The sequence below is a fragment of the Cavia porcellus genome, unplaced genomic scaffold (genome assembly GCF_034190915.1).
Source record: "Cavia porcellus strain 051 isolate PalLab524CR breed Dunkin Hartley unplaced genomic scaffold, mCavPor4.1 scaffold_12, whole genome shotgun sequence".
Lineage (NCBI taxonomy): Eukaryota > Metazoa > Chordata > Mammalia > Rodentia > Caviidae > Cavia > Cavia porcellus.
Genome location: NW_026947495.1, coordinates 14,793,892 through 14,817,801, shown reverse-complemented (window position 1 = coordinate 14,817,801; position 23,910 = coordinate 14,793,892). Strand labels below are relative to the sequence as shown.

At 43.1% G+C, this 23,910-nt stretch overlaps 1 protein-coding gene across 1 annotated transcript; it reads right to left on the bottom strand.

Annotated features, from left to right (window-relative positions):
- Positions 1-17,251: 17,251 nt before the first annotated feature.
- Positions 17,252-22,036, bottom strand: LOC134478189 (uncharacterized). Its single transcript, XM_063258720.1, is given in 5 exon segments — positions 17,252-17,342; positions 17,398-17,594; positions 17,693-18,181; positions 18,917-21,098; positions 21,207-22,036. Coding segments are annotated over 5 exon segments (3,336 nt in total). The 5' UTR covers positions 21,584-22,036.
- Positions 22,037-23,910: the final 1,874 nt, after the last annotated feature.

Below are 23,910 nucleotides of genomic sequence, written 5' to 3'. Positions count from 1 at the left end.
TATTTTGGGGACAGCTGTCTGTGCCCTCAAATATAGTACAAGTAGACAGACTGGAGCAGAATAAAATTAAACTAAACAGTGATAAAAATAATGTGGATTTTAAATCCTGATACACTACTAACAATATCCTCTGCCTTCTTTTTTTTAGATAATTCCTCCCCTTTCACTTTCACAGGGTGCTTTGTACATTTTAGGTCCCACTAACTCCTTTAGCTTTTAGATTAGAAGGAAAACCTGCTATCTACTTAAGTGGTTCTGAACCTTTTTACTCCTAAGCTTGATCTTGAGCTGTATTCCTTTATCTACTAAAGCCTCAAAGTTTTCCTTTCTTATAGCTGAGTAGTTCTCCACTGCACAAAAGTGTCCTGACTTTTCAACCTATTTAAAGCTGCTGGATGAGCTACCCCTATTTCTCTCTGATTCCTTGTCACATAGAGCATTGTTTTTTTCATCTTTGACTTTTGGTTCATTAACCCTCTTTCAGGTAGATTATATTTCCCACTCAGAGCATCTCAATCTACTCTCTGATTTACTCTTCCTGTGTTTCTTTTTGTTAGTGTATCAAGGCCATCTGTGTTAGAGATTATAGCCAATCTTCTCTGCCTCATCTCTGCTATGCTATTTTTCTGCCATTGGTTGTCTACTTTTCTCCTTCATTCCACTGTCTGTCCCATTCACTGAGGCCTCTCTGCCACTGTTGCTGGAATCCTGGTATTTTTTTCTCTCTCTAGAATGTCTTTCAGTACTTTTGGTAGGGTTGGGTTGGTAGTAATGAACTCCCCCAGTTCCTGTTTGTCATGGAAACATCTTATTTCTCCATTAATTTTGAGAGACAGTTTTTCAGGGTGCATCAATCTGGGTTGGAGGGTATTTTCTTTCAGGGCTTGGAATACTTTGCTCCAAGCTCTTCTTGATTTGATGGTTTGTGTTGAGAAGTCTGTCATGATTTTGATGGACTTTCCTTTTTAGGTGATCTGTTTCTTTTCTCTGACTGCTTTTAATATTCTGTTCTTGTGGTGAATTTCTGGGATCTTGATTATTATATGTCTGGATGTAGATCTGTTTTGGTTGTAGCTGGCTGGAATTCTGTTTGCTTCACATATCTGAATATCATTTCTTTTCCTATGGTTGGGAAGTTTTCCTTAGTTATTTCTGTGAATAGCATTTGTATTTTATTTGTGTTTATCCCTGTTCCTTGCTCACATTTTTTATTCTTAAGTTATAGATCCTCTTGTCATCGTCTAGCCTTTGTTTTGTTACTTCCTGGTTTCTTGTTATTTTTAATAGGTCTTTCCTTTCATGATCACACATTGAAGTCTATTTTCAAGTTTTGAAAGTCTAACTTTAGTTTCTGTCAAGCATTTTTGCCAGCTTTCAATGGAGTTTCAAATTTCCTGGTAATCTCTTTGAATCTGTCTCATGTATTCTAGATTTTGTTTATATTTTTCATTACAGTTTTTGCTCCTTTTTCTGGGTTCCCCCATTGTTCCATCTGTGTCTTCTTGAGAGGTGCATTTCTTTTATTAATCTTCTTATATCTTGCTTCACTTGAATTTGAATTTCAGTTTTAAGTTCGTCTATGATATCACGAAGGTATTTCTTTATGTTGGCTGATGCCATGTCCTATATTACATGTTTGCTGCCCTCAATTTCTTCAGTATCTACCTCTCCTGGACATATTTTCCCTGGGTCAGCAGCTGGAGGCTTTTTATTGTTTCTTTCTCTTGTTATGTTTTTGATTTCTTTCAGACAGATGTATGGTGGATGTCTCAGGTCCTTTTGGTACTGCTTATAGTTTTTCTGAAGCATGCTGGCTAGAGGATTGCTGCTCTCTCCAGTTTGCTGTTCATCTGTGAGGTGCACACAAGGGCAATGTGGACTAGCCCCTCTCCTCCATGCCAGTTAACCAGCGAGTGCCTTTACCACATTAGTCTGTGCTGTGCAGGCATCACAGGTTTGGGACAGTTTTGTCCCTTGCTATTGGGTCCTGACCAGGGCTGTGACCCAGCCCAAACAGATCCTGCCAGTTCACTTTGGGCCAGGAGCAGCACACTGATGTAACTGTGGGTTCCAGGTTCAAGCCCATCCTGCCCAATTCCAATATGTCATCCAGCTGGTCAACTCCCCCCTGCAGGCCCAAATTCCAAGCACTCACCATGGGTCAGTGCAGCTCTCCATGTAAGTTCTGCTCTCCATTGTGGTGCATCCTCCTGCCAAGGGCCTTAGGTTCACCAACCCCAATTTTGATGTGACCGCAACTTCAGAGTGGCCACAAGTTGTCCAACTCCAAGATGTCCAGCACAGCATGGACCAGCTCTGGTGAGAGTGCATCTATCTCCAGCCTTCCATTCACTTTCTTTCTTTTTTTTCTTTTTCTTTTTCTTTTGCAGTTTCTTCCTGGATCATGAGAATCTCTCTCCTTTTGTCTGAGCTTCTCCATGGTGTTAAATTCTAGCATCTGAGTTGTTTCTCTCAGAGAGGCTCTCTACCCTGCTACTTATCAATCTGCCATCTTGGAACTGTCTCTTATGTGGTACGATTTAAAGTCCTAAGAAAGTCATCTCTCTTATCAGGAAATTGACTCCAAATGATAAAACTAAAAAAATAATGAAGCCTGCAATAAAATTCCATTATTGGCACAGTAAATGTCTGATATCCTAGTTTTGTTCTCTACCTAAAGATGTAGGTTTTATCTTCTATTCAAATTTGGGGGTGCAGAATCATTGAGCCAGTATCATTTGGATATATGTTTCAAATTTTGTATATGACTAGTAACTGCAGCCTAGTTGATCCCCAGGTGAGGACTTCTAAGGAATCACTAGAGGGTGAAGTGAGTTTCTTTCTGGGCTGTGTTCTTGCTGTGGGCACAGTACTTGGGGCTGGGTATTCTAAGAATAAGCAGGTCAGCTTTTGGATCCTTTCTTTCTTTCTTCTAATGTGATGTTAGGAGTGGCACTCAGGGTGCTGCTTATGCTAGGGGAGTGATTTTCCACAAGATCACACTCCAATCCCTATCCGTACCTCCTCCATGAATTTTTAACAATATGAGTATTCTACATACATGCTTATGAACTACCAGTCTGTTAATTCTTTGCATGTAAAATAAGATTTTTACCCCTTCCCCACTAATTCCTATTGAAATACATGCACAGCACTCTAGAAGAAGAAACAGATTTGTAGATGGGAAATTGATAAAGGTGATGGTAAAGATTCACAGAAAGTATGAGGAAGTGCTAATCGGTGTGCTGTGCAGCACATGCTTTGCTCTGGATACTGTCCCAACTTCTTTACATGTATTAATCCTCATAGCACAGTGGAGGTACTTTATTAATCTGTTTTCTGTTGCTCTTGCAAATATCTGAGCCTGTACTTGGAAAGAGGCTTATTTAGCTCAAAGTTTTAGAGGATGAAATTCCAAGATAGAAGCTCCGTAAAGGACAGGGTTTATGGTTTTTCTGAACATGCAGAAATTCCCATACAGTGGTACCCACAAGATATGGAAGCTTGTACCTGTTATCAGATGGATGGTATTGCCTCGTGGGCATTCTCTTTTAGGTTCTTGGTGTCCTGAACAAAGAATTAGACAAGACACACAGAAAAGGCAGCAAAAGTTACATTCACTGAAGGTAGAAAAGATGTATGCTCTACTGTGTGGGATTGGGCTGGTGAACAGTCTTTTACCAGCCCTGAGGAGAAGAGAAAGGGGTCTTTTGTGTCTGGAATCCATGAAAGTAAGGCATTGTGGTAATTGTCTTACCCGAAACTCACTGGGCCTGGCACCAGATTTAAATTGCCCTATTGAAAGACTCACTTGATTTCCTGCCAGATGTAAATGAAAGAATGAAAATAGCACTTTTCTAATTGGTTCTGCAAACAGCACCAAATTCAAGTGAAGAATTGAAAATATAGTTTTCTGATTGCTTCCATATAGAGTGCTCAGGAGCAATGGAATCATTTTGGATTCTATGTTCTGTGCATATTCTGTGGCAATTTATGACACTTGACATATTTTCTTCAGTTAGTTATCTGGTTTGCCCAGCCCTAATGTACTACCTCACACCCTTCCCCAACCCTTCCTACATAAGTCTTAGGTGTTCATTGGTATCCTTTGTAAACTGAAGTGCTTCCCTTAGTTCTGAGAGCTACTTTAGGAAATTAATCGAATTCAGGGATCTGGTCATGGCAATCCCAGTTTTACAGCCAGGGCAAAAGGTCTGGTGATGTGGACTCAAAAGTGGCATCTGAAGGTGGGTGAGCAGTTTGGGGCCCTGATTCTTTGGTCTGTACATTGAAGAATTTAAGAGAAGGCTTAGGTGTGAAACCTAGGTTATCCAACTGCTGGAAGTTGGAAGAAGAGGGAAAATTGTTTCTAGATCCATGTCTACTTACATTCTGTTTGAAAGTGTGCAGATCACCAGGATGGTTCTCCCTGAAAGAAGACCACTTGTCTCCATTTTGGCTAACCCTTCCCCTGCTTCCATGTATTGATACATACAGAGATGGCTAGGAAAATTCTCTACTCCCTCAATTGGCTTTAAGCAATGTAAATGGGTCTGGGCAAGGCACTAAAGTTTATTTAGCCTTTGAAACAATGTGATAGGTCAGTGATGCCCCACCTTTGGCTCCCTATTACTAAGTATGAACTAGGCCTAGAGAGAGATGGCATGCTATTGGCAGGGTCTGAGCCTCAAGAAAGAGACTTTGACATCCCTGCACACAAAGGCCAGCTATCAAAGCTGAAGTAAATGACCACAAACATAAGATACTTCCTCAAACTATGTTATGCAGATACTTTCAAACTTAGAGGCTACCTACTACTAGAATCTGATACTCTGTCTGCCTACCTCTCTGCATTTTGCAAAGGTGCCATTGGGCCTCCTCAGCCCAGCTTGCAGTACTCATGTACTTCTGGTCATCCTCAGTTGCTCAATCCAGAGCCATTCCCCTCTGCACAAATTAATAAAACACAGGTTTGACCCTGAGTTGTGCAGCCTTTGTTTTGGTTAGTCATTGTTCTGACTGGACTTAGGTCCCCTTGGCTCCCCATAATTGCAGATATGTCTTAGTCTCTTTATTTTCATTATGGGTTGCACTGGAAGTCATAGATTGGAATTTATTTACTAGAATTCCAATAACTTTTCCTTAGGATTACAAACATAAACTCCTCCAGACTGTGATGAGGTCTGGAAACATTTTCTATAGAAAAGCCAATCATCAGGAGATAAGGGTTGGTCAAAAAAAAAATCAGTATTATTCAAAGGCTAACACTTTGGAAGGGCTGGGCATTATACAAAGCTATGGACTCTTCTAAAACTTATCTTAGGGAACTCAGGTGTGACAGGGCTATTATAGGGAGGAAAAGGAGGTGCATGAGACAGTCGGCAGGAAGGCTCTGTGCTGATGGGATCTTTGTCTTTCAGGAGGTGTTTCCCTTTTTTTCCCATTCTAGCTAGGAAAACTTGATTGACCTTGACATTTTGGGACTAGATGCAAATATTGCTTCACTTTTCTACAAGTCAAGCATGGCAACTGACATTTTTATTTTTTTGGACCAAGGTTGTTCAGGATGGCTTCAAACTCAGAATCCACCAGCCTCAGCCTACTGAGTGACTGGGAATACAAATATGTGCCTAGCTCTCAGTTATATGCATTGTATTGGTTGCACAGAACTAAAGAATAAAGAAAGACAGACATTACAAATTCTAATGTTATATGAAGATCACCAGGTATTCTGTTTTGTATATTTAAACAAGACTGTTTAGCAGTTAACATCTTAATCATTTTAGTGTAACTTTCCTTCAGAATTTAGAGTGTCAGGTAAAGGGAGAGAAAACAGAGTAAGTGCCATGGACAACTCCCAAAGGAAGACTGCTTGTTACAGAAGCACAAAGAAGGTTGACAGGACCAAGGAGATGGGTGATGGAATTGAAGAAAGTGTTTCCAAGAGGCAGGAGTGGGAAGCTAAGGCAAATGCTATGGACAGGGTCATTCAAAACAAGACTGAGAATCTGTCCTCAGGTTAAGAAACATGGATGTCATGAGCAATCTTGACAGGAGCCATTGTGGCAGGAGGTAGTGGTAGAAGCTTGATTGGAGTAAGCCAAGAAAGAACAGAAATCAAGGAATTAAAGACAATATTATAATAGTTTTTGAGAAATTTTTGTATAAAGGGAAGTAGAGAAATGAAGTGAAAGAATTAAGATTAGGTCATTTATCAAAATTTTAACAATTGTATCCCGGGGATTATGAATGTTCTTTTCTTAAAAATTTGTTATGACTTAAAAAATGGTCTCTTAGAGTAGAGGCATTAATGTGAAATCAAAGCATTACAAAATCAGCAGTGAAGTTAGCATAATTTCTTGATAGCCAAAACCATTTGACCAGCTTAGGTTTTGAACAGGGAATCAACTATAGCAGAAGCTTCCCCATGGATGCTTTCAGATTTTCCTTCATGTCTGTTTATCTGGGGTGAGATACAATATTGTATTTCTCCTCTGGTTGCTAAGATCCATTTTCTGCTGGTCTGTCTCTGCAATAGACTTGAACAGATTGATCTGTCACCCTTCAGTGCAAGACTTTTAGAGAGTTGTCTTACTCTTTAGTTTTTTTTTTTTTTTTTTTTTTTTTAGCATGAAAGTCAAGGAGAAGTTGATCATGTCAGGATTATTCCCACATGACCTGCATTTAGAAAGGTATTTGATACATCAACTGTTTTTATTTGAGTGATTATTAGTAACAGTAAAAGGGGTATTAAGTCCAATTCACCAGATGCCAAATTCAATACTAAGGGCTTTACATGCATTTGTTCAGCAAGATTAATACATTAACCCTATGAATGAGACTATAGCTCAGAGAAAGATGTCAAACCAGGGACTCTAGTCAGGCTTGATCAAACCCAAAATTCCAGTCTACTCTCAGGATCATATGCCATGGGTGAAAGCCCCCTTTCCCTCTCCAGTTCTGCAGATTGCTTTTGGAGGTTGGGTTGGAGTAAAGTATCAGTGTGGGGTTGGGGCTGCAATGGAGATGCCTCCTGGAAGGTTTTCATCAAGACTCTAGAGTTAACTAAGAGGAATTTTCTTATTGAAAGATAACTGAAAGTCTAGACTATGAGCCTACAGGGATGGGGGATTTAGCTGAGTGTCACAAACATCTGCCTGCCATGCACAAGGTTGTGAGTTGGATCTCTGGTTTAAAAAAAAATAGCATACCATCAGTGACCTTGGTTGATGGTAGAGTTCTGGAAGAATCAGAGTCTGGTATCACTTTTGATGGGTCAAGAACCCATCTTTCTCTACACCAGAGGTAATCACATTTCACTCTTGAGAGAATGGTCTTGTAGTCTTTCAAGTTGTTTATCCAAAAATTGCTACTATGGTCATTTTTATTCCCCAAATCATGGACCATCATACTTTTGGATCTATTATGTGCTTTTTGTGATTACATGGGTTTGTAAGGTTTGCTAGGCAGTAACAGCTCTATAAATGACAAGCAGTCTGTGCATTAAGTTTAATGAATATATATTTCCTCTAGTTTTGATCCTTTGTTATGAAGGGAGACAACTGCCTCCCTGACAGGCTCAGAACTACTGTCAGTGCTCAGCACACTGACTAGCACTTAATAAAGGTTCAGTGAATGTTAGTTGACATTAACAAATTTATATTAGGAGACTGATATAATTAGCATAGCAAACACTAGCCTGAATATCACATCCATCTTTCTAGCCAAAATTACATTCTTTGTGAGAAAATTGTGCTCTAAGATGTTTAATCATTTTATTCTTGCAAGTAGATAAATATTTTCCCTATAGTTTGAATTATTCTATGAGATAAGCACAGTAAGTTTTATATTTGGATAGAAGCATTGATTTTGTATACCCAAATTCATGTGATTCTAAATAAGTAAAGAAAATCTTAATTGAGCAAAACCCTTGCATGTTGCATATATATATATATATATATATATATATATATATATATAATATAAAATACAAAATATATAATATATAACATATATAGTGTATGTTGTCAATCAATAATGGTTTCCTCAAAATTAATTTTTAAATCTTTCAGGATTGAAGACTGTCCGACTTGATTAATAAGTAATATATTAGAATGCTATAGAAAAAATTCCCAGGCATTTTTATTCCCACGGTATCCCCTTCACTTCTCTCCAACATGATCTGTGATATCTTTGGGTGAAGGAAAGAGGAGGCCTTTTGGAAGGATATTTGAAGTGGCTCCTTTCAAGAGTTTATCCTTGAATGGAAGGCGAGGCCCTTAATTTAACACACTCTCCCTATTCATACCATCATTTCCCATAATTTCCAGGGTATAAAGGGTAGGGATTTCTCTTTCTTTCTATGTTGACTTCATGCCTTTCCAGAAAAGTGCTTAGACTGGTTTCCTGATCTTGGTTCTCAAAATACCAAATAGATATCAAAGGAGCTTAGCTAATTGTTTCTCTGCCTTGCAATGCCTGACTTTTCAGCCTATTCTTTAGCCATGTTTTTGCTGTCTTCTCCCATGGAGCAATAAGCCACGGCCCAGAAAATGGGTGATGGAAAATGGAAAATGAGGAAGCGGGGTTAAATACCTCAATTTTTAATATCAACAAAATGTTACCATGCAACTGTATTTTGGAATGAGTGAAATCCTGACTGTCTACATGGACACATTAACTTTGTAACTGCCATATGTAAACACTGCCAAAGCAGAAGTATGTGCCAGATGGTTAACAACTGACATGGCAGAAGAGTATATGAGGAATCAGTGGTGAATAACGACAGAAATGCTAACTGATAGTGCTTTTAGCACCAGGAGCAACAGTGAACTAACTCGGTAATAATTAGAAAAGGAAGAACAACAAAAGGGTAGGGTATTACGCAGTTTACGTTAACTCAAGTTCCCATATGGAGCCAAAATTGCTGCTGTGATTAGTTTTGCTACACAAAGCAGCTTCAGGTAACATTCAAAGGGCAGGGCTACAGTTTTACATTCTGAGAAAACGCGTAGCTAGGGACGTTTTGAACTTAATAATTATTTTCCTTTTTCCATGTTTTAGACATAGATTCATGTATGTGCTTCAGCTTTCCTACTTGTTTTTGTCTGTCCAACTTTGGTGACTTTTCCCTTTCATCCTTTCCCCTCTTCTGCCTTGCTTCCTTTTTCCCTCTTTCTTCTGTCATTCAGTTACAAATGGTTTTATGAAATTTAAAATTATTTTTTGCACTTTATTGTCGTCTTCTCAATAGGAGTAGGTATCCCTATGAAAGAGAACCTAGAGTTTTGATTTTGTTTTATGTCCACACTCTTTCAGCAGTAAATGCAAGATGAATATATGAGTAACAATTATAAGAAAACCAATACTAGCTATATCATTAATGTTGTCTAAAGAGTTACCAGGGTAGAGATTTTCTTTTGTTTCTCTTTTATGCCTTCTTTAACTACTTCATGGTGAACTAGGATGTGTTATTCTGTGCATGGAGTTGTTACTCTCATCATTGTCTGTTAAAACAATACTGTTCCCAGTTCATTATTAAACCTATACTATGTTTCAGACAACTTATTTTGTTTAATTTTCAAAATAGCCCTCCCACCTCTCTTTGAGGTACTGGGGACTGAACTCAGAGCCTTTACGCTGAGTCATAATATCAGTCTTTTCTAAATTTTTGAGACAGAGTAAAAATAGAGTCTTAATGATAGAGTCTGATGGGAAAACCATTTTTTTTGTTCTACTTTTATCTACTGTTCATCTCTGGTCATCAAAATATGTGTGGAAATTTCCACAACAACCATCTCTTATTGGATACCAACTAGGTATCCTATTAATTCAGTTACATTCTGAAACCACTTACTTGGAGATAGCCCTCAGGTTGATGGTTCAGTCTCACAAAGATGCCACCAGGTGACATTTGTCAGGTGACATTTGTAAGTGCTAGGTTGTGACCTGCTATGGTGGACACTCAAGATGCACTGACAACATATGAACAACTTGTGTTATGACCAGAATTTTAGATTTAATTTATGATCAAAATCTTGAGTTATAGCCCTAATGGCTGCTTGTGCAATTGTAAGTAGACTCAAAGTGCCAGAAAAGTGTATGTAAGCATACATAAGTGTCAGTCCAAGCCCAGATGTGCATGTCTGTGGATATGATTTCACTTAGTACTTTATGTAATTGCTATGATTACTGCTATCAAAATGGCCTGCAGAAAGCTAGAAAAGAAACTCTGATGTATTATATTTATTGATTTGTATATGTTGAACCAATCTTGCATCCATGGGTGAAGGTCACGTAGGCATGCTGCATAATCTTTTTAACACATTGATGCATTCTATTTGTCAGTATCTTGTTGAGGAATTTTGCTTCTGTGTTCATTAAAGAGGTCGACCTATAGTTCTCTTTTTAGTTGGATCCCTGTCTGGTTTGGAATCAGAGTAATGCTAGCTTCCAGGAATGACTTTGGGAGTACTCTATCTCTTTCAATTTTATTTAAGCATTTGAGGAATAATGGTGTCAGAACTTCCTTGAAGTTCTTGTAGAATTCAGTGATGAATATACTGGATTCTTGGTTTTTCTCATTTGGGAAGTTTTTTTTAAAAATTTTTTTTTTAAATTTTTAAGCAAAGAACAAGCAAACAGTGAAAACAATATTTGACTTCAAAGACAAGGTAGAAGGAAATTCCTCATATTTGCTGCATTACATAGTGTCATCTTCCCAAGAGATGCTCAGACCACCAGCCCCAAGCCTGTATAATCAATCAAATAAGGCAAGCATTTAGTTGCTTTATGTACCTTAGTTGCTATCAGCTCAGCCTGTCCTCTGAATCATCTGGTTGCTGGGCTTTGGGGGGAGACACGGGATGGTGGCGTGGGTGGGTGGGGGAGGGATGGCGAGACACATGGATGATGTTTGATTCTCAGCCTGAATGCTGGTAGGCTCATAGGCTGCACTATCTGACTTTTCTCTCCCTGGAATCCATGTGACTTGTGTGGTTTACCAGAAAGGCTGGCAGGTTGATTTCTTCATTGGTTCCCCCAACTCTCTAAGAGTTTTTAAGATTCTATCCTTGTGTTTGATTTTGGGATTTTGACTATGATGTGTCTTGAGGAAGGTCTTTCTCAGTCATGGCTATTTGGGTTTCCACATACTTTGCTTATCTATATATTAAATTCTCTCTTCGTATTTGGAGAGTTTTCTAGTATTATTTGTGTAGACATCACATAATAATTTATGCCACTCATGCAATCTTCTGATCGTTTGCCAATTTATATTAGTCTTAGCCTTCATTATATCATGTTGTATCCATTTTCCACAACCTCTCATTGTTTTCAAAGTATTTCTGAGTATATGGCCACCTACATCAAGTCTGTCTTCCAGTGCTGACACTCCATTCTCTCATTGGTCTCTTCTGCTGCCTCTCCTTTCAATATGAATTTTTTATCTTCTGGATTTCTATTCCTTTTCATAAGCTTTAATTTTTTAATTAATATTGTCATTCAGGTTTTGTATTAATCTGCTTAACTTACATAGCTTTTTATTAAGTACTTTGGGCTCACTTATTTTGTTTATTAAGTCCATTTTCTGTTACTTTATATCACTTTGAGTTCATTGAGCATCTTATTGGTTTGGTTTTTTTGTATCCTCTTTTGTTATTTTGTATGATTGAGGTGTTTGGTTTTTTATTCCATCCCCTTCTATGTCCCATGAATCAGTTTTGAAGGAAATGCTAGCCTTTGGAGACATTTTGTTATCTTGTTTTCTCATGCTTCTATTCCTTTAAATTTTTTTGTGCTGGATATAGTGAGGCAATTATAGTGGAAAGACTTTGTTGCTAGTTTGGAGATGTCTCCTATTTGTTTCTGCTTTCCAGTGATGTGCTCTGGGCATACCTAACTAAAGCCTTTGCTTCTGTCTTGAATTCTGGCTACCGCTTAAGAGAGGGGAGGAGAGTGCAGTGTGGAAGATCAGTACCAGATTCTCTGGAAATAAATCTTAGTACTGTTGATGACACAAAGACAAACCAGATATTGGCATATAGTAAAAACTCATTGATAGCAACAGCAATGACCTAGCAATAGCAACAAAATAAGAAACAATAATAGAGTGAAAGACAAACTGGATATCATCATATCATAAGAACCAATAACAATTGCCACTGTCCCACACTTAACAATAGACAATTGGCCTACAGTTGTAATATAGACACAAAGACTAATATTGACATAGTCTACCAAATGCAATGAGTATCTACCATTAATAATAGAAAGGAATTTACTAACAATGGCATAGAGCCAACTAAATATCTAAAGCTTAATAAAGCTTAATAGTAATACGAGTAATGATGGAGGGGTTGGGAAAAAGGAAAATGAAAAAAGCAGATTTTGAGAAATAAAAAAAGAAAGAGGAGAGCCATCTTTGCTGCTGCAACCCAGGTGAACAACATGGAGCATGGCCATTCTCATCACTGTCTCTGCCACCATGACCAAGGTGAACTTTGAGAGGACCAGAGAATGGCCCCTCCCCTCACTGCTGCCCAAACTGTGGTGAACAACTTGGGAAGGCCCAGAGACCATGGAGAACACCAGTGACGCAGTAGGGTCCCACTAGGTTGTACAGAATGGACAGGAGGGGCATGAAGACACTAAGCAACAACAACAACATGATCCAGTAAGTGGTAAGGTAGGGGAACCAGCATTGACCTTGGGACAAAGACACACAGAAGTGAAGCAGGCAGGTGAGGCCTCTCCTGTTCACTCCTTGTTTGTTGTTGTCTTTACTTGCTTGTTTGTTTGTTTGTTTCACTTTTTCTTTTTATCTTTTCATTTTTTTAAATGGCTGGGGAGAACTCCAGTCAAGAAAACTAACTCCATCCCCAAACCTAGAGACTTATTTCAGATAATCCCTTTCTAATTCCCTCATTCTTTTTCTTCTGCCCTCTCCTCTAGCTTCCCAAAGTTTGCATGGTCATCCTTTGTCTTCTAGCCTGGCTTCTACTTTCCTTTCAGTTATCTTTATTTTATCCACTGTTCTTCTTAAATCTCACCACCACAGGGTAAAACCACTCTACCAGTGGTAAGCATGTGGCATAAAAGCTCTCAATTTACAGTTGGTTCTGTTACATATTTGTAGACTTGCTTCTGTTGTCCAAGGTAAAAAATTAATAGCTATAACAGTTTATTAGTTTCTATACTGTGCCTGATGCTATTGTTATTGCTAATTATATTACTTTAGTTAGAATGCTGTATCTCTTGTAATCAGTTGTTTTCCCTTCTGTAACAATACTGGGAAGCTCTGGAATAATAACCTCACCACAGCCCAGCACCAAGAACTGGAGACTGAGCCAAAAAGATACCAAAATCTCACTCCTAATTAATTGGGAAAGTAGGATCTTGAAACAGCCAGAAGCCAAGAAACTCCTACACACAAGCATCCATGAGGAACAGACTTTTACTAGAGAAGAGTTGATACTAATGATATGGCTACCTACTACAAACCTTACAAGGACTTCTGCATTGACAGAAAACAAAACAAAAAATTTTGAAACAGAAAATAGGAAGACACAGAGGCAAGATGCAATCTCAGACCTCCAGCCCACCCAGAACTAGTCCAGGAGACAAGGAGATAGAGGAAAATGTAAGACACATGCTTGAAATTTCTGAAATGATAGCAAATGAAGTAAAAATTGAATTCATGAGGCTATAGAGGATATCAGATCATATGTAATTTCTCAGTTAAAATGAGAAATTTCAACATTCATAAAGCAATTTATCAGCAAATATACAAAAGAGATAGACAAAAAATAGGTGATGATATGAAAAGAATGGAAACTATGAAAGATCAATGTAGAAAAGAAATAGCATGAAATTGATTTAAACAAATATCCAGGAAATTAGATATTCCACTGAAAGCTGGCAAAACTGCTTGAAAAAAATTGAAGATAGACTTTCAGACCTTGAAGATAAGGTTGCAACTAGTGATCATAAAAGGAAAGATCTCTTAAAAATGATAAGGGAATTAAGAAATAACAATTTAACAGTTCCCAAAAGATACAAAGAAAAATGATATAAAACTGAGAGTGTTAGGGCCGCCGCTGCAGGGAAAGAGACCCCAAGGACTCAACTCTTGGTGAGGGAAAAAAAAGTTTGTTTCCATGTGCATGGGGTCCTCCAGGCAAACGAGTGCGGAGGGTCCCGAGGGGAATTTGTGCAGGGTTTTTAAGGGCACAAGTGGGAAGCAAGCAGGTTTACAGAAGCAGATCGCATTGGTTAATTTTGAACGGTGCAGGACTTTGGCAGATGCTGATTCAAGGGGTCTGGGGCTGAGTAACCATGGAGACTGAGGGTCCTGGTCTGATCTCAGAGTGCCAGGTACAACTCGGTCTCGTTTGAACAGCACATTCCTTTACTTATCTTTTCCTTTACAGAGGACAGAACATCTTGTGGTTAATGACTAGCAAAAGCATTCCTTCCTGTCCTGCTCCGATATCTCAAGGAAGAATTAGGGAGTGAGACATTCCTTACAGTTCTGTTCTATAGCTCGGGGCGGGGGGGTTACATCACAAACAGGGAGTCGATTCTCTCATTCCCCCCCTTTTTTTTTTTTGCAAATGACTTTTAATCTTAAAGGTCCTGTATGGGTAAGGGATCATATTGTTGACGTAGCACCATAACTTTTACTTGAGAAATCTGGGCCCTCACAAACCGGGTTACTCGGTTAATGAGGCAAGGGGCTATAGCTATGACTATAATGAATCCGGCCAGGGGTCCCAATAAAGGGAGAATATAGGGCAGGATTGATTCCCAGAAAGAGAACACTTTGGCTTCACTTGAAGGGGGCTCTCGAGATCTGATTCTCTCTCTCAACTTTTCCATTGCATCTTTTACAATCCCAGTATGATCAATGTAAAAACAACATTCTTCTCTAAGTGCGGCGCAGAGACCCCCTTCTTTTAAAAACAAAAGATCTAAGCCTCTTCTGTTTTGTAACACTACTTCAGATAGAGATGAGAGAGATTGTTGTAATGCAGTTATAGATGTCTCTAGGGCCTGTAGATCCTGGTTCACAACTGCAAGGAGCTGCTGGCGGGACTGTAGCCCAGTAATGAGGGCTGCTGTACCAGTTCCTATCCCCCCTGCCACACCTATCCCTAATAAGACTGCCAGGGTCAGGGAGACAGGTTCCCATTTATATCGACCTTTCATGAGGGGGAGCATGTCAGGAGGGAGATACTTAATGCGTGGCATAAGGTCTATGAGGATGCAGGAGCTGTCCCCTGCAAGGAGTACATTTGTGGAAACACAAGGGGTGAGCCCCGTAGTACATAACCAGAATGCCCCGGTGGGAGGGATGAGGTACTGGTTTCTGGGGAAGGAGCAGGTATGTGTGAGGCAGCGATGGCGTAGGTCTGCAGGCCAATTATCAAGTGTCCCTATACAGGTTCCTCGGCTAGCGAGGCCAGGTAAAGGAAGGGTGTGGAACACGTGATCCCAATCGCACTGGTCAGAATCAGGGGTCAGCGTATAGGAATCATTTAGAGCAGTCCCCTCATAATATGGAGGGTTAGCACTTAGACATAACCAACAAGCTTGGGCTAGGTCTGGATAGGTAAGATTAAGGGCTTTATGAGCCCCAAGTATAAGGCTGAGAAGAGAGCTCACGGTTGGAGGGACGAGTCCCGACTCAGGAGGATTAGTTAAATCCCCGGAGGGGGTGCGAGGTGAGGTCATGTGTTCTCGATTTTGGGTAGCCTTAGGCCCCGGGGATAAAAGTCTTTTAGCAATTGTTGAGGCCAGTGGCGGTGGGGACGGCTTTGTTTCTGGTTTTAATTCCTTTTTGATAAACAAATATCCCCCTGAGTCTTTTCCACTTTGATAATATCTAAACCCCCAAGTTTTTCCTGTGACCCATGAAGGCTCTTGGGGGGTGAGGACCGTGAGTTGCAGGTATAGGCAGGGTCCAGGTCCCTGGCTCGACTCGGCATCCCAAGCCCCACCATAACAAGTGGGGGGCTTTGGGCGAGCTCCAGTCAACCTTGAAAGACTAATGTGTTGGTCCCTTATGGTGGGTGTCCATGCAGTGGCCACCGTCTCACATCCCCAGTAAGCACAGTAATACTCTCCTGGGGAGTTACAATAGGTTCTCCCCTCCACTGAAGTTGGGCATAGGTAAACACCCTGAGATGGATCCATACAGGGGGCTTGAGGGACAATATCGCAGGAAAAGAAGGCAAAAGTGGGATTACCTGATCCTTCCCACTTGCCGACCACCTCTTGGTTGTCCCACTTAATCAAAGACCAGATCCAAGGGCGGTGGGGGTTAGCTATTGTAGGGGTGACTAACACTAACATGAGTAATTTCATTATAGCCCAGGGGGTTACAATCTGGGGTTTTTGCTGGGTCATCTTGCAATAATACACAAGGGGAGTGTACAGAAACAGCATCAAAGAGTCTTTCGGCTCAGTTTAAGTTTCAAGGGGTTATCAGACCGTTTGAGTTCCCAGGAGCCGTCCTCTGGCGCTGAAGCAGGCTTTAGATGTGACGCGTGTACCCAAGAGGCGATTCCGTCAACCTTTACCGCTGTAGGAGTAGTCAATAGGACCTGGTATGGTCCTTTCCAGCGAGGCTGCAGAGTCTCTTGTTGGTGGCGCTGGACGAACACAAAGTCTCCCACTTGGTACGGATGTGGTGCAGGGAACTCACTGGGGGCGTAGGCCGAGGCTAGTTGCGTCCACACGTCCCTCTGTAGATTGTCGAGGGCGATGAGCCTGTCAGACAGGGAGGTTGGCAACAAGGCAGCATGTTCAGCTAAGGGAGTGAGATCCCGAATGGGGGGTGGAGTGCCAAAGAGGATCTCAAAGGGAGTAAGGTTAGGGGGTTTGGCTGACGGGGTGTTTCGCGCGCGAAAAAGGGCATAAGGCAGGAGCATCGTCCAATCTTTTAAGCCAGTCTCATGAGCCAATTTAGTGAGGGTCTCCTTAATAGTTCTATTCATTCTTTCTACCTGTCCTGAACTTTGGGGTCTATAAGCACAATGTAACTTCCAATCAATCCCCAATATGTTGGCCAGTCCCTGACTTACCTTAGCCATAAACGCCGGCCCATTATCGGACCCTATTACCTTTGGCAATCCAAACCGGGGAAAAATTTCTTCCATCAACTTTTTTGTTACCATGGCAGCAGTTTCCTTTTTGGTAGGAAAAGCCTCAGTCCATCCAGAAAAGGTGTCCACAAAAACTAGCAGATATTTTAGTCCACATCGGGCAGGTTTAACTTCTGTAAGGTCCACTTCCCAGTATTGTCCAGGCCTAGTACCACGTAGCCTTTTGCCGGGGGCCAGCTTGGCAGGGTAGGCATTGGTCAATTGACATGCCTCACAATTAGTCACAACCCACGTGGCGACCTGGCATATGGCAGTGGGGGATGCCCCCGGGAAGTCTTGGCGTTGGGCCAGTAGGCACAGCTTTTTAACTCCCAAATGGGTGAGCCGGTGGGCCTGTCGTATGTAAGTAGTCAGGTCAGATGCCTCAGGGGTTTGGTTAATCTGAGCTTTCTCTTTGGGAGGAGAATCTTTGATATCAGTCACCAACATCTGTGAGCCTCCCATGGCTGCAGATTTTGCTGCCTGATCGGCCAGGTTGTTTCCCTTCGTGACAGGAATTGGTGGCTATTACAGTGTCTTATCGCCACCTTCTGAGGTAACATAACTGCAGCTAGCAATTGAAGGATTTCCTGTTTGTGTTTTATTTCTTTGCCTGCGGAGGTCAGAAGTCCCCGCTGGCGGTAGATGGCCCCATGGATGTGGGCCGTTGCAAAAGCATATCGGCTATCCGTGTAAATGTTTGCCCGCTTCCCTTTGGCGAGCTCCAGAGCCTTAGTCAAAGCGATCAGTTCGGCCTTTTGGGCCGAGGACCCGTCCTCTAGCCTGGCTGTCCAGATAATATTGGAATGATCAGTCACAGCCGCCCCCGCATACCGCTTACCTTGTATCAAAAAGCTACTTCCGTCAGTGAAGTAGGTCACCTCTGCATCGAGTAGGGGGTAATCCAATAAGTCCGGTTGTACTCTGGCCTCTTCTGCCAAGATGTCCTGGCAGGTATGGAGGATGGGTTCCGGAGCTTCTTCCGGCAGCAGGGTCTCCGGGTTGAGAGTCACCGGGGGTCCAAAAGTTATCTTGTCCTTGTTGAGCAAGAGACTCTGATAATGAGTAACTCTGGCATTTGAGAACCACCTGTCTGGAGGTTGGCGGATGATGCTTTCTAGCGTATGCGGGGCAATGATTGTTATTTTTTGTCCCAAAGTCAATTTATCAGCATCCTTGATGAGCAAGGCAGCCGCTGCGATGGCCTTTAAGCAGGGCGGCCACCTGCTCGCCACAGTGTCCAGTCTTTTCGAGAGGTAGGCCACCGGACGCCTCCATGGCCCAAAGCCCTGGGTTAGTACTCCTCTCGCTATTCCTTTCTTCTCTTCAATGAAGAGAGTAAAGGGTTTATCCACATTAGGAAGGGCCAGGGCTGGAGCGGATAGGAGGGCCCACTTGATGGCATCAAAGGCCTGCTGGTGGTCTTTTTCCCAAACAAAGGGAGATCCCCCCTTCAGTAACGGGTATAGGGGAGCTGCTAAGGTTGCGAACCCAGGGATCCACAACCGGCAAAACCCCGCGGTACCCAGGAATTCTCGTAATTGTTTTTGGCTCTTTGGAGGGGGAATCTGGACCACAGTCTGTTTTCTAGCCTCAGTGAGCCATCTTTTCCCCCCTTTTAAGGAGTAGCCCAGGAAAATTACCTCTCGTTTACAAATTTGAGCCTTTTTTGCCGATACCCTATATCCCAGGATAGCCAACTCACGTAAAAGGTCCTGAGTTCCACTGGTGCAGTCACCCTCAGAGTCCGCAGCCAGCAGCAAGTCATCTACATATTGAAGGAGGGTGAGGTTCGGGTGTTGAGCCCGAAAGGGGGCTAAATCCTTGTGTAGAGCCTCATCAAAGATGGTTGGGCTGTTTTTGAAGCCCTGTGGGAGGCGCGTCCAGGTCAATTGTCCGGTGGACCCAGTCTCGGGGTCCGTCCATTCAAACGCAAACAAGGGCTGGCTATCTTTGTGCAAAGGCAAACAGAAAAAGGCATCCTTTAAATCCAGAACAGTGTACCAAGTCCTTGACGGATTCAAACCGCTGAGGAGATTATAAGGATTGGGTACGGTGGGGTGAATGTCCTCCACCCTGCTGTTGACTTCCCTCAAGTCCTGTACCGGTCTGTAGTCATTTGCCCCGGGCTTTTTGACCGGGAGCAGCGGAGTATTCCATGCAGACCGACAAGGAGTCAATACCCCTTGGTCTAAAAGTCTCTGTATGTGTACCTTGACCCCTAGGTGAGCTTCTCTATTAATGGGATATTGTTTAACTCGAATAGGGGAGGCGGTGGCTTTTAGAGTAACCACCACAGGTGGTTGCTGGCTTGCCAGCCCGAGCCCAGCTGTCTCAGCCCAGGAGTCTTTAAAATCAGTTAGCCAGGCAGGGGCGATGGGCTGGGGGTCTCGGTGGTTGTAGAGCCTATACTCATCTTCCAATTTTAGAGATAACACTGTAACCATGGGTTGCCCAACCTTTGGGTTACGGAATGTCACCTGAGGTCCTTGGGGCTCAAAGGAGATTTTCGCCCCCAGTTTGGTTAATAAGTCTCGTCCCAGGAGGGGAGCAGGGCATTCAGGAATAACCAGGAAGGAGTGTTTTACTTTTCCTTTGCCTAGGTCAACTGTGCGCTCAGTGGTCCACGAGCGATATTTGCTCCCGTTAGCCCCTTGAACTAGAGATTTCTTAGTTGAAAGGGCCCCTAAGGGGGCCTGAAGGGCCGAGTAAACAGCTCCCATATCGACCTCGAATTCTATGGGAGTCCCCTCCACTTTAAACATTACCCTGAGCTCGGGGAGGGAGTCCGAGCCCCGAAGTCCCTAGTCCTCTTCATCTAAGGCGAGCATGGGGGCTTGGGGCCGCTGCGAGGACTGTTTTTCTCGTTCCTCTCTGGCTCGTTTCTTTCTCAATTTCTCACAGTCTTTGATCAGGTGTCCTTTTTCCTTACAATATGCACATTGGTCAGGGTCTAATGGGGGGCGAGTGGGCTTTCCCTTTCCTGTCTCAGGTTTTCCCTGAATAACTGTGGCCAACATTTTAGCTAGTTCCTTGCTTCATCTTTTGTCCCTAGCTAACTCTTTTTCCTCTTCTGTCTCCCGTTTATAGTAGACTTTTTCAGCTTCCTTAACAAGATCCCTCAGAGTTAGGTCTTGCAGACCATCCAGCCTTTGGAGCTTACGTCTTATATCAGGAGCCAATTGTCCTATGAAGGCCATGGCTATTGAGCCTTGTCGGCCTTCCTCTTCAGGGTTAAAAGGCGTGTACCGCCGGTAAGCTTCCATCAGGCATTCCAGAAAAACTGAGGGGGTCTCAGTGGGCCCTTGGGTAACTTCCCTTACCTTGGCCAAATTAGTGGGGCACCTTGCGGCCGCCTGGAGACCTGCCATTAGAGTCTGGCGATAGATAGAAAGATGCTGCCTACCGGTAGGTGAGTTGGGGTCCCAGTTGGGGCGTTTTAAGGGGAAGAAATCATCAATCAGGTCTGGTCTCTGGGTGGGTCTGCCGTTTTCTCCAGGAACAGCTTTCCGGGCTTCCAGAAGGATGCGGTCTCTCTCCTCGGTGGTGAACAGGACCCCTAGAAGCTGCTGGCAGTCATCCCATGTGGGTTGGTGGGAGAACATGATAGAATCCATTAAACCTGCTAACTTAGACGGATCATCAGAGAAAGGAGGGTTATTGTTTTTCCAGTTATAGAGATCTGAGGTAGAAAAAGGCCAGTACTGTAAAGCGGGCATCTGCCCTCCATCCGACCCGTCATCTATCATGGGCCCGTAGGGGCGAAGGGGAAGGGTAACAACTGGGTCCTCAGGCCGTAGCTTGCTTCGAGTGTTCTGGGCTGGGCCTGTGGGCCCTGGAGGTGTAGACCCAGAGCAAGCCATCATAGGGAGTGGGGGATACAGAGGGGACATGGGTATTGGAGGAAAAGAGGGGTTCGGTTCAGGTGAAGAGGGTGCTGAAGGAGAAGGAGTGCTCGATCCAGACGAGGAGGCTGGAGAAGAGAGTGGATATGGGGGAGGTTGAGCTGGCTGGGAAGGAAGAGGCCGGTCATAGTGGAGCAGAGGTAGATCAGGCTGAGACTCGGGCAGGACTGGAGCCGGAGCGGGAGGTCCTTTCAGAGCTAAGAGCTTTGGTATAGAGGAGTCAGAAGGGGGAAGAAAGGGTTTCACCCACGGTGGGGGTTCCTCCCTGAGGTCCTGCCATACCAAGATGTAAGTGACCTGATCAGGGTGGCCTCCTTGTCCTGGGTGGAAGATGATGTTCTTAACTGCTAGGATGAGGGGCAGATGGAAAGTCCCCTCCGGCGGCCATCCCACTGAAAAAGTGGGCCACTCAGTTGAGCAGAAATTCTGCCATTTACTCTTCTTGACCTGCAAGGAGAGATTGTGAGCCCTCTTCTGCACCTCCGACCAATGGTCGAGGGTGAGGGACAATGGGGATGAGGTCGACTGTCCCATGATGTTCTATGGTCACAGGGCGGTTAACGCAAGCGCGATACAACAAATAACTAAACACGACACCCACAACACACAGGACAAACAGGCCGGCCACCTCACTCTCACGCATCAGTTTCACTCCAAACGAGCCACCTTACAGGGTGTCTCCAGATTGGCCCAGATGAGTCACCTCAGAGGGTGTCTCCGAATTGGCCCGGACGGACCACAGATTGGGAATGAAATTCCCCAGACCGATAGGAAAATCCTATCGCAGACGGTGAGTCACGGAAAACCGTGTGGGGCGTCCCCCGGTCACCAGAGAACAGAGAACAGATAACAAAAACAGGTAACAAAAATTGCCCCTAGATCGGAGCCGTTTGGCTCGGGGCGTAAAATACCGGTAGATTGATCCTCAGAGTAAAAATAAGAAGCGACCGGTCGTACTCACCCACCGCAGAGCCGTTGAGGTCACCTCCCGTGAGGCGTGCTATCTCGCTGGCCCCAGAATGTTAGGGCCGCCGCCGCAGGGAAAGAGACCCCCAAGGACTCAACTCTTGGTGAGGAAAAAAAAAGTTTATTTCCATGCGCATGGGGTCCTCCAGGCAAACGAGTGCGGAGGGCCCCGAGGGGAATTTGTGCAGGGTTTTTAAGGGCACAAGCGGGAAGCAAGCAGGTTTACAGAAGCAGATCGCATTGGTTAATTTTGAACGGTGCAGGACTTTGGCAGATGCTGATTCAAGGGGTCTGGGGCTGAGTAACCATGGAGACTGAGGGTCCTGGTCTGATCTCAGAGTGCCAGGTACAACTCGGTCTCATTTGAACAGCACATTCCTTTACTTATCTTTTCCTTTACAGAGGACAGAACATCTTGTGGTTAATGACTAGCAAATGCATTCCTTCCTGTCCTGCTCCGATATCTCAAGGAAGAATTAGGGAGTGAGACATTCCTTACAGCTCTGTTCTATAGCTCGGGGGGGGGGGTTACATCACAAACGGGGAGTCGATTCTCTCAAGAGGTGGCAATGAAAAAGCAGAAGTCAACACAAATCACATAAAAAGACTATTTGCAAAAATAATAGAAGAAAAATTTCCAAACATAGAAACAGAATTTGACATACAGATAAGTGAGGCAAATAAAACTCCATTTAGCCCTAACAAAAATCAATCTACATGAAGACACATAATACTCAAGATTCCAGAAATTCAGCACAATATTCTTATTGATGACTGTTAGAGAAAAGAAAAACTATCATATCTAGCAAGGCTATTACTAGAAGGCACAGACTGGAAAACCACATAAGGAGAAGAAAGCCATGTGCATCTGTACCACTCATTCTGAGAAAAGTGACCACACTGTCACTGCCCCCAAATTTCTCAAGGCAGTAACTCCTCCCCTCTCTTTTCAAGCCTTTGTCCTCTCCTTGCTCCTTGTTGCCGCTCTTTTGGACCCAGCCTGCTTCTACCAGAGTGAATTAAAATAGCCTTTTGCACACACACAAACCTGTCTGAGTAGTCCCTCAGTGCCTGGGGTATATTGCTCTAGGGTTATATTCACTCCACCCCCTCCCAGTTTCTATTTCTTTCTGTATTCTCCAAGTCATAACTTTCTCTGCCTAGATTTATAGCCCATGGATTTGTGAGCATCCCACCCAACACTCAAGGCACCTTTGCACATACATCCCTGGCTCTGGTAACTGTCTAAACCTCAAAGTCATGGTATGTTTATGATCATAGCAGATGGGTGGGGGGGGTAACAAACCCTGAGCTCTGTGCTGGGTGTCAGCTGAGGGAAATGAGGTCAAGCATCACCCCTATCTTCTAGCTGTAGACTAACTGTTCCCTGGACTTAATGCAAGCACTTTAAGATCTAGTGCCTTCTGAAAGTCACTCATGACTGATGTGGCATCTCACCATGGAAGAGGGGGCTCCCTATGTCTTTTCTGCCATGAATTTAAACTTCTCAGGGGTCTAAGTCTAGCCCATGGCTTCTCTGGGGCTGTTTCTTGTGGCTGTCTCATACTCAGTCACTGTTGGTGATACCAGAAACTCAGAAGGGTAGTCATTTTATAGTTATTCTATAGCTCAGCCTTAGTCAATCCTTTCTCAGAATGGTTCGTGGTAGACACTTTCTAATAGTATCAGTGCTGCAGTGGGTTTCTTATCTACCTTTGGAAAGAGTGCCTTTCAGAGTAAAACTGCATGCTCTTTTTACAGTTTATAACAACTGTGGCCTTTTCTTGGGACTTGTACTGCTGTCACCAGTTGTTTCTTTCTGCAGCTGCCCACATTCCCCAGGCTTACCTAATGTTAGTGGAGACAGGTCCCCTTCTCCTCCTGGGAATCATGGT